This window comes from Alosa pseudoharengus, unplaced genomic scaffold (genome assembly GCF_046254945.1).
Source record: "Alosa pseudoharengus isolate Yale_2024_CS ecotype anadromous, Long Island Sound unplaced genomic scaffold, YU_APseudo_1.1 YU_APseudo_1.1_scf_4, whole genome shotgun sequence".
Lineage (NCBI taxonomy): Eukaryota > Metazoa > Chordata > Actinopteri > Clupeiformes > Clupeidae > Alosa > Alosa pseudoharengus.
In genome coordinates, this window is record NW_027468774.1 from 2,761,194 (window position 1) to 2,772,625 (window position 11,432).

General features: G+C 49.1%; 1 protein-coding gene across 3 annotated transcripts in view; it reads right to left on the reverse strand.

The window, feature by feature from the left end:
* Positions 1-7,075: 7,075 nt before the first annotated feature.
* Positions 7,076-11,432, reverse strand: part of LOC143103098 (casein kinase I) — a 19,573-nt gene continuing 15,216 nt past the window's right edge. For 2 of the 3 annotated variants that reach the window (XM_076266888.1, XM_076266889.1), the window contains exons 9-10: positions 11,425-11,432; positions 7,076-8,836 (exon numbers count right to left, since the gene is read on the reverse strand). The exon at positions 11,425-11,432 is cut by the window's right edge. In XM_076266888.1, coding sequence (XP_076123003.1) covers positions 11,428-11,432 — 5 coding nt within the window. In that variant the 3' untranslated portion in view covers positions 7,076-8,836; positions 11,425-11,427. Of the gene's footprint in view, positions 8,837-11,424 lie in introns of those variants that run through there. The other variant, XM_076266890.1, reaches the window with a different exon arrangement.

An 11,432-nucleotide genomic window follows, 5' to 3' on the forward strand; every position in this document is an offset into this window, starting at 1 on the left:
GCAGGATCCCCCCCCCACACACACACACACACCACTCCACATACACACACACACACCACTTCACATACACACACACACACACACACAGTGTGGGATTTAAGCAGGAGCAGGATTCAGAGCCTCAATCAGCTGGTGGTCACCGCCCAACACACTGCAGTTACTCTCTCTCTCTCTCTCTCTCACACACACACACACACACAGCCCCTCCTCTGTACTTGTCTCACACACAAACACACACCTAGCTCAATCTACCACAGAAATAGAAGTCACTCCCCCCACACACACATACACCACTCCACATACACACACACACACCACTCCTCCCCACATATACACACCACTCCACACACACACCACTCTCCATATACACACACACACACCATCCCCCCCCCCCCACACACACACACACCACTCCACATGCAGACACATCCCCCCCACACACACACTTCCCATGGCTTTCTTGAGCTGTGTTGTAAACACACTCGGGGGCACATCTCTCCTCTCGTGCCCATGGGGGGGCATTTGGTCACATCTCTCCTCTCGTGCCCATGGGGGGGCATTTGGTCACATCTCTCCTCTCGTGCCCATGGGGGGGTATTTGGTCACATGCCCATGGGGGGCATTTGGTCACATCTCTCCTCTCGTGCTCATGGGGGGGCATTTGGTCACATGCCCATGGGGGGCATTTGGTCACATCTCTCCTCTCGTGCCCATGGAGGGGCATTTGGTCACATGCCCATGGGGGGCATTTGGTCACATCTCTCCTCTCGTGCTCATGGGGGGCATTTGGTCACATGCCCATAGGGGGCATTTGGTCACATCTCTCCTCTCGTGCCCATGAGGGGGCATTTGGTCACATGCCCATGGGGGGCATTTGGTCACATCTCTCCTCTCGTGCTCATGGGGGGCATTTGGTCACATGCCCATAGGGGGCATTTGGTCACATCTCTCCTCTCGTGCCCATGGGGGGGCATTTGGTCACATGCCCATGGGGGGCATTTGGTCACATCTCTCCTCTCGTGCCCATGGGGGGCATTTGGTCACATGCCCATGGGGGGCATTTGGTCACATCTCTCCTCTCGTGCCCATGGGGGGGCATTTGGTCACATGCCCATGGGGGAATTTGGTCACATCTCTCCTCTTGTGCTCATGGGGGGCATTTGGTCACATGCCCATAGGGGGCATTTGGTCACATCTCTCCTCTCGTGCCCATGGGGGGCATGAAGTCCAGACCTCAGCGATGGCTCTGGATTGGCCGGATGTGTTTTCCATCTCAACCCCCAGCGCCGCTACACCACTGCAGGACACACACACACCTGTGACACACACACACACCTGAGACACACACACACACCTGAGACACCAGTGCAGGAGTAGGAGAGGTGGTCCGCAGTGATCTCCTCCTCAGCTGCAGAGATGAGCAGCAAGAAAGCTGGTGTGTGTGTGTGTGTGTGTGTGTGTGTGTGTGTGTGTGTGTGGAGGTTGGAGGTTTGTGTATTTATGCCGTTTGATCTGTAGGTTCCCTGACCATGAGGAGCCCTGTGAACAGAGAGCTAGTGAGAGCTGCTGGTGTGTGTGTGTGTGTGGTGAGAGCTGCTGGTGTGTGTGTGTTGGGGTGGAGGTTATCAGGTGAGAGCTGCTGGTGTGTGTGTGTGGTAGTGAGAGCTGCTGGTGTGTGTGTGTGTTGGCGTGGAGGTTATCAGGTGAGAGCTGCTGGTGTGTGTGTGTGGTGAGAGCTGCTGGTGTGTGTGTGTGTGTGCTGTTGGGTTATCAGATGAGAGCTGCTGGTGTGTGTGTGTGTCTGTTGTTGGGTTATCAGGTGAGAGCTGCTGGTGTGTGTGTGTGTTGGCGTGGAGGTTATTAGGTGAGAGCTATTGGTGTGTGTGTGTGTGTGTGAGAGCTGCTGTTTCAGTGATTAGACTTCTGGCCCCATAAATCCAGGGGCAGGTGGGGGAGGGGCAGGTGTCCCAAGGGCATCGGTTCACACCCCAGTTCACGCAGATACATTATGTAGTGTAATGGAGGCAGACTGAGCTAGCGTGCTAGTTGCCCGTGTAAATCCTCACAGCCCTAACCTTAAGAACGCTTCTAACCGCTGAGTTGGAAGCCTGGGCTTTTAGCTCAGTGGTTAGAGTGTTCGTCTCCCATGCTGGTGTGTGTGTCGAGGTGGCGGGTTCGAGACCCGTGAGCGGCAAATGAACCGACCTTGTGACAGTAGCAGGAAATGTATATATACTCTTTTGATTCCGTGAGGGAAATTTCTCCTATATAATGTAGGCAGCAGGATATATATGATATTCCTGCTGAAAAAACAGCCTGACCAGCTAAAGGTGGTTTGCTGGTTGACCAGCTTGTTTGACCACCCTATGATGGTTGACCAGCTACCATCTCTTGTGTAAACATACCTTCAGCTGGTTTACCCAGTTTATGATGATGATTCAACTGGTTTTGTTTGTCGTACCACCTGATGCTGGTCATTTTAGTTGGTGTTGCTGGTCTACACTGCTGGTTAAAAGCAACACCAAAGAACTTTCCCTCTGTCGCACGCATACTATTTGTTTATCCAGCACCGGCTTTGCAAGTAACAATGTCCATGGACAACGTAGAATATGTTGCACGATTTATGAAAGTATGATGTATTGCGACATCAGATGCAAGTCAAATTTGTAGTTTCTTATGTCTCATTCCATCGAACTACAGATCCGCTACCCGATCTGGCAAACTAACATAGTGCTGTTATAGCCGATAGATGGCCGCAAAGCGAATGCAGAAGTGCCGTTCACCCTGTTACAAGTTGAACCACGGAAACGATTTTGGAAACATTATTTTAAGGTACAAAAAACTCTTTGTTGTTGCTTTAACTGGCCATGCCAGCTTATGTTGGTCATTCTAGCAAACCAGCACGACCATCTTACACCAACAATGTCAAGCTTGACAGGCTGGTCACCAGCATGACCATCTTGCACCAGCTGTATCCCACAAGACAGGCTGGTCCATGACCAGCTTCCTCAGATGGTCACGCCAGCATATCCAGCTGGTGGCCCAACCAGCTACACCAGCACAGACCAGCAGGAGCTGGAAGAAAACCAGCAAAGACCAGCTAAAACCAGCTACCAGCATAGCCCCAGCCGTGGCGTGACTGGCTGGGGCACCTGCACCGTACGCCGGCGACCGGGGTTCGATTCCCGCCCCGTGGTCCTTTCCGGATCCCACCCCGACTCTCTCTCCCACTCACTTCATTAAAGGCATAAAAAGGCCAAAAAAATGTACTTAAAAAAAAAAAAAAAACAGCTACCAGTATAAGCTGGTTTCTAGATGCTTTTTTCAGCAGGTGTAACGGATGCCAGCTAGCATAGCTGTGCTTGTGGAACGTTGGTAAACCTCACTCCCCGACGCCTCAAGAGTGCTGCTGGCATGCGAGCCAGTAGCCTGGGCTATTGGCTCAATTGTTTGCGCGCTCGCCTCCCGATCCGAGGTGCTGCTGTTCGCGGGTTCAAGTCCGAGCGTGTGCAGGGCTGAATTGCGCAGGTTCAACACAACGCAGGTTACACAGGGATATATAATATTGGCAGCACGCAGCCTGAGGGTGGTGCAGTGGAACAGTCCTTGCCCTTCACCTCCACAGTCTCAGGTTCGAGGCTTCGCAGGGGCAGGTGTGGGAGGTGCTATGAAGGTCCAGAGTTGAGTCACTGTGTCATCATCTGTGTGATGTTGCGTCACGTCCCAGCGTCCTCATCTGCATGAGGCACAGAGAGCAGCTCACGAGTGGAGCGCTGGTGGCACAGGGGTAATGACCTTGCTCCCAGCTGCCAAGGTCACCGGTTCAAAGCCCAGTGTGGACAAGCAGGGAAGGGCAGAGAGGACCTGCTGGACTGACGGAGGACCAGAGCGACACCTGGACCAGGTGTGACAGCCGGGACGGATACAGGTGAGGTGTCACGTGGAAGAAGATATTGGGGGGCTTACTTGGCCCCCCGAAACTGCCCAGAGGAAACGCAGGGGATTATGGGACTTTTTCAGTGGGCCGACTCTGTTCCCTACCGGAAACTTTAGCAAAACAAACTCTTATAAGCCTGGCAGTGCAGTATTATTATTATTCAGTTATACATATCACACAGCAGCAGGAGGCTCCTCATTAGTCTCTTGAGTTTACCTCTGATTTTACACACACATACACACACACACACACAGAGAAGTGAACCTGTGACCTGCCCCATAGCAGCCCCACACCTTCCCCCTGCACCATCACCACACCTTCCCCTGCACACCAAAGCCTGATATCAGTTCCACCATGTGAATAAGCCTGTTGAACTGACTGACTGGTTAATGATGGATTAAGGGACTGCTAACGTTACATAACACAACCACTGGAGGGCGCTGTAGAGCCGAGTCTGTGTGTGCTCATGGGCATGTGCTCGGTCTCTGCAGGTGCTCATCATACCTGCCCTGCACACCTGAGTCCTCATAGGCAACACCCCCCACCCCCACCCGTAATTGAACTGCTGGGCAAAGTGCAAATTCTAAAGTCTAACTAACGCTAGCTTACAGTTTTTTCTGAATACTTAAACACTAACCGTGATTCTTATAGCACAATTTCTAAAACTATTCATTTTTATAGCAAAACCACTCACTGAGTTTGCAAAACTAAAAACACAAACACTGCTTTGCACTCATTTTGCAATTTTGTAACACACACTTTGCACAACTGTAGGTACAATCCACTGCACAGCACTCTTTTTGCGGAACTGTAAACACAACTCACTGCTTTGCTGCTCTTATTTCTTCATTGTATGTGCCTTCTTATTTACTTTTTATTGTTTACTTGAATGTTATGTTTGTCCGTGGACTTAATTGGTAAAACATTGCATGTGATGTAGACGACATTTTAAAAGACGGCGCGATGTAGACTGATTTGTTTTGTCTCAGTGAAATTGCCATTTTGTATTTTGACTTAGAAAAACACACTTGTGTTTGTTTTGATGTGTGTAAATAAACACCAATACTTGAAGTTTGGATCCCTGTATGTTTACAGAACTATGACAAAAGTATGACCTCAAACTGACATAGTCTACCTTGTGCACAGAGAAAGCAAAATCCAGATGTGTTTTTTATTCATACCATCAGTGTGTAGTTGCCACATTGTGTGCTTATTATTGTGATGGCTTGTGTTTACTGTTTGATACGAAAACACAATTTTTACGAAGGTGTGAAGAGTTAAGCAGGGTGTTAGCTTTTGTAAGAGAACTACAATGTTTTGCTGATTGGGTGAAAGGTTCTCCTATTTGTGTGTGAGTTTGTGTGAGTTTTGCAAAAATAGCCAATAGTTACAAAAAATGTGCTTAAGCAATCAGAAAAAAACTGTAATAACCTCTAAAGTCTAACGCTTGCTTAATAACCATGCAAATTCTATTTGTAAATGTAATGGGAGTTTCTTCAGTTTCTAACTTATATGATTATACTATGCATTACATAGTTGACACTCTTATATTATTATACTACGCATTACATAGTGGACACTCTTATAAGAGAACCCTGGACGGGTTCCGTACTTTGCTCAGGGGCACAATGGCGAACAATTAGAACACACACATTCTGGTGTTATACATCGTGTTCCAAATTATTATGCAAATTGGATATATGTGTCATAAACATTTTTTTTTGTTTTTCAATTAAACCTATGGATGGTATTGTGTCTCAGGGCCCTTTGGATCATTGGGCAGCCGTGGCCTACTGGTTAGGGCTTCGGACTTGTAACCGGATGGGTTGCCGGTTCGAACCCCGACCAGTAGGCACGGCTGAAGTGCCCTTGAGCAAGGCACCTAACCCCTCACTGCTCCCCGAGCGCCGCTGTTGTTGCAGGCAGCTCACTGCGCCGGGATTACGGCTCCCACACACAGCTGCGTTCCGTCAACGCATGCCAGTGGGTGTTCCCGACAGTAGCTATGCAAATGACTTGAAGTAAAACCGTAATGTGATTGGTTGGTGCCGTCCGTAGATTGGCTTGATTGGCCAGTGCCGTCTGTCGGTGCAGCAACAGCTGAACTCCTCAACGCGAGCGGCGGGAGAAACGCGACGCGACGGACCCACAATTGACCTCTCCAGAATAAGTCCCGCCTCCGTAACTTCCGTATCCATCCAACTTCCGGGCGTGGATTGTCTATGAGAAATAACATGGCGTTTCGAAATATCATACCGGTAAAACATCTGTAGGTAGCGAAGTTGAAAAAGCTGGTGGGCAGATTGGCCTACACACTTCTGCCATCTAGTTTCCACTGGATTTTTTGATTGTCGGTGCCGTTTAAGTAGTATACTATAGACTATACTACTTAAACGGCACCGAAAATCAAAAAATCCAGTGGAAACTAGATGGCAGAAGTGTGTAGGCCAATCTGCCCAGCAGCTTTTTCTACTTTGTCACCTACAGAGTTTGACAGGTACGATCTTTCAAAACGCCATGTTATTTCCCATAGACAATCCACGCCCGGAAGTTGGATGGATACGGAAGTTAGGAGGCGGGATATATTCTGGAGAGGTCTATTCAGTTCGGCAACGGATCACGTGAGCCCATGTAAAGTGAATGGGATGCGTCTCCAGCAACGCGATGCACGCAGCTGTGTGTGGGAGCTGTTAGTGTGATCTCCACCTCACTGTGTGTACACTGCGCCGGGATTAGTGTGTGCTTCACCTCACTGTGTTCACTGTGTGCTGAGTGTGTTTAGTGGGATTAGTGTGTGCTTCACCTCACTGTGTGTTCACTGTGTGCTGAGTGTGTTTCACTAATTCACGGATTGGGATAAATGCAGAGACCAAATCAAAGAGTATATACTTATACTTACTTAAATCAATAATTAGTTCGCCAGGTGAGCCCAATCAAAGGATGTTGCCACAGGTTTCAAGCAATATGGGAAAGAAAAGGGATCTGTGCTGCTGAGAAGCGTGACATTGTGCACTACACAGGACCACTGTAGTCCAGACCAGACAGGTGTGTAGGTGTGTGTGTGGAGTGCAAGTTGCAACTTTCAGATAATAGAAACCACGACAAGCAACACACACATACACACACAACAAAAAGCAATACAAGTAGATCATTTATTTACAGTTTGCAAAGTACACAATTACGGCGGTGATACAAACTTGTAGGCCCCATACTGCGTGAGCGCTCACTGGAGAGCAGCAGGGTGTGTGTGTGTGTGTGTGTGTTTCTCAGAGGGCAGGTGAGGGAACAGTCCATTACAGCCCCCCGTTACCCCCCAGGGAGGAAAGAGTTCTGGAGTGAGCAGCCCAGGGGGTGTAAACCCCAGGGTCCCAGTGCCTGCCTGCCACCTCAGTACTGGAACATCAGTGTGGAGGAGAGGCTCTGCACACATGCACACACACACGCACACACACCACTAAGTAGCTCAACTGACCAACCCCACCCTTGCACCTGGACACATACCAGTTTCAGAGCCGATTACAGTTCTAGACTAGTAAAGCTGGACCTCTACAATGGTGAAGTCAGAGCTCTAGAATGTTGACGTCAGAGTTCTGGAATGGTGACGTCGTCAGAGCTCTGGAATGGTGACGTCGTCAGAGCTCTGGAATGGTGACGTCGTCAGAGCTCTGGAATGGTGACGTCGTCAGAGTTCTAGAATGGTGACGTCGTCAGAGCTCTGGAATGGTGTAGCTGGATGAGCGGCAGCTCTGAAAGCAGTGGGCTGGTCTGGCATGGGTCAGAGGGAGGTGACCGTCTGACTCACACACACACACAATGTTAGCTTGGTGGAGAGACGGAGGGCACACACACACACACACACACACACACAGAGACACAGAGACACACGCCACACTGCGCAGGAGACAGGCAGGCAGCGCTGCACAGCAGGTCAGCAGAGCCAAGATGGCGGAGGGGCTCAATGGTTTCCCTCAGAGCCCTTGCGTGGGCTGGAAACTGGGACCCAGCAGAGGCCATGTATGGTCAAGGTGGTCAGAGCCACTGGCCCCCGTCGCTCTAGGCCATCCTGTCCACAGAGTAACCCCCCCCACCGACCTCTGACCTGAGCATGCAGGAGGGGGCCAGGATTGCCCCCGGTGGCGGGGGGGGGGCGGGTAAATAAATACATAAAACGGCAAATAAAACAATGTGCAGGTGGCAGGTCGATCGCGCTGGGATTCTGCAGCCAAAGGTCCAGAGAAAAACCATAATAATCCATACAGGGACACAGACCAGTGTGTGTATAAGTGTGTGTGTTTGTGTATGTGTGGTCCAATCCCAGGGGTCAGGCGTGGTGCGTGTGTGTGTGTGTGTGTGTGTGTGTGGTCCAATCCCAGGGGTCAGGCGTGTGTGTGTGGTCCAATCCCAGGGGTCAGGCGTGTGTGTGTGTGTGTGCGCGTGCGTGTGTGTGTGGTCCAATCCCAGGGGTCAGGCGTGCAGTGTGAGGGAAAGGGATGAACACAACAGGAGAATGTTGGCATTCTGGCCTGGCAGTCACTTTCCTTTCCACTGCTGTTCCCATGGAGACCAACGTTTCCACAGCAGAGAGAGAGAGAGAGAGAGAGGGGGGGGGGGGGGGCATTTCCTGGTCCATGTTTGTGCTAGACAGGGGCGGAGTCTTGGGTTGAACTGAACTGAGTTGCGGTGGTCTTGCTGTTGGTCTTGGAGCCAGGTCCTGTTCTGGGTTCCGGGTGTTGGTTCTAGGTCCTGTTCTGGGTTCCGGGTGTTGGTTCTAGGTCCTGTTCTGGGTTCCAGGTGTTGGTTGTAGGTCCTGGTCTGGGTTCCGGATGTTAGTTCTAGTTCCGGTAGGTCTTCAGCTCCTCCACAATGCAGTGTCAGAGACTGTGAGGAGTCAGACTGGATCTGAAGACACACACAGACACACACACACACAGACACACACACAGACACACACACAGACACACACACACACACACACACACAGACACACACAGACACACACAGACACACACAGACACACACACACACAGACACACACAGACACACACAGAGCGGAGAGGAGTGGAGCATAGTTCAGTGTTTCAGTGTTTGTTCACATAACGAGGAAATCTGAGGTCACTGAAGACGAGTTAACATGTACAGAGAGGACTTCACAGGGTGTGTGTGTGTGCACGTGTGTGTACGTGTGTATGTATGTGTGTGTGTGTGTCAGTGTTGTAGTCAAGTCACTATGCCTCGAGTCCGAGTCCAGGTTCGAGTCCTCAGTGTTCAAGTCCGAGTCAAGTCCAAGTCATTTAAAAAAAATTCCAAGTCAAGTCCGAGTCGAGTCCACTACTCATCCGAGTCAAGTCCGAGTCGAGTCACTATTGATCCACGTCGAGTCCGAGTCGAGTCCCTATTGATCAAGTCGAGTCCAAGTCCAGCACTAAAGTAAGCATAGCCTACATGTCGTTCCATTTTTTTCCCATTGCAGATGAAATCCTTAAAAGCAAAACGGACAATCTTCTGTCTCCAAGCAGGGGTGCCATCACTTGTGTGAAAGTAGTATTGCCAAATTTCTTGCCAAACCCAATGTGTTGTATTTATTATATCGGAGAGAATACCATACCATAGCTATACCATAGCCTATAGGCCTACTCATAATAAATGAGCAATCCACATCCCAATCACACAGGCCATTAAGTCACATTATGCTGTTACTGACTGCTGACAATTGTATAGGCAGTGTTGTAGAAGTTCATACTTCACAAGAGCTAGATGAACGTTGGAGTAGGCCTATTTTGTAAGAGGTAGTGTGGATCATAAAAGGGCATTTTTTAAAATTCTGGCTGTTAAATAGCCTACACAATTTTAGCGCAGTTTGGGAGGGACAGAAACAGAGCAGGGCCCGTCTTGGTAGCTTCTTTCTGACTCCCGTGACGTGAACACTGGCTACCTGCAACTGCATAATGTTATCACTTCACTGACACTATGGAGACATATTTCACGTCAACAATAGAGATGAAAACTAGCTTTAGGTTAACGAAGATTTAGATCATCTGCCTACTTAATTTATTTGTGCAACAGGCCACGTTCATTTGAGCGAGATGAGTGAAATAAATGTTTCCATGTGGCTGCCATCACCATATTTGCTACGATATTCACCTGTTAGAAATAGAACACGTTGCTATTTCCTTTTTTTCGTGCAGTGGAATAGGCTATCAAATCGCTCGTTTGAACAGTAGGGTACAAATGGGCACCAAATGAAAATGAATGAATGGAACCTCGCTTCTCGCGTCAGTCAGGGAAAACACTGTTCACCAAGTCACGATGATCAGCTATCCAGCGTTGTTTAGCCTAGGCTGAGTGTAATCTTAGGTAATGTTATGTCATGTATGAGAGCTAATATTGCCTGGCAATAGCCTACTACATTGAAATAGCGGCGGCCATCTCCAGGCATTTTGGTGTTAAAGTTAACGTTAGTTTGCTTTGCATGTGAACATGATGTGACTTGCGATGTAGCCTACGACACGAAGCAGTAGCCTAACATTCCCTTGAACTAAAATTAGTATTACGAATAATTTAGATATTAAAATCATATAGCAAATTATAGCCTAATGACATACTACAATTATAGCCTTATGATATATTACAAAAAAAAGTTGAGTCCTCGACGAGTCATCGCGAGTGCGAATGCACGAGTCCGAGTCCAAGTTCGAGTCATCAGTGCTCAAGTCCAAGTCAAGTCACGAGTCTCTAAATTTCGCTAATGTCTCGGACTCGAGTACTACAACACTGGTGTGTGTGGAAGTGTGTGTGTGTGTGTGTGGAAGTGTGTGTGTGTGTGTGTGTGTGTGTGGAAGTGTGTGTGTGTGTGTGGAAGTGTGTGTGTGTGTGTGTGTGTGGAAGTGTGTGTGTGTGTGTGTGTGTGTGTGGAAGTGTGTGTGTGGAAGTGTGTGTGTGTGTGTGTGTGTGGAAGTGTGTGTGTGGAAGTGTGTGTGTGTGTGTGTGTGGAAGTGTGTGGAAGTGTGTGTGTGGAAGTGTGTGTGTGTGGAAGTGTGTGTGTGTGTGTGGAAGTGTGTGTGTGTGTGTGTGTGGAAGTGTGTGTGTGTGGAAGTGTGTGTGTGTGGAAGTGTGTGTGTGTGGAAGTGTGTGTGTGTGTGTGGAAGTGTGTGTGTGTGTGTGGAAGTGTGTGTGTGTGTGTGTGTGTGGAAGTGTGTGTGTGTGGAAGTGTGTGTGTGTGTGTGTGTGGAAGTGTGTGTGGAAGTGTGTGTGTGTGGAAGTGTGTGTGTGTGTGTGTGGAAGTGTGTGTGTGTGTGGAAGTGTGTGTGTGTGTGTGTGTGGAAGTGTGTGTGGAAGTGTGTGTGTGTGGAAGTGTGTGTGTGTGGAAGTGTGTGTGTGTGTGTGGAAGTGTGTGTGTGTGTGTGTGGAAGTGTGTGTGTGTGTGTGGAAGTGTGTGTGTGTGTGTGGAAGTGTGTGTGTGTGTGTGGAAGTGTGTGTGTGGGACTCACCCTTCAGA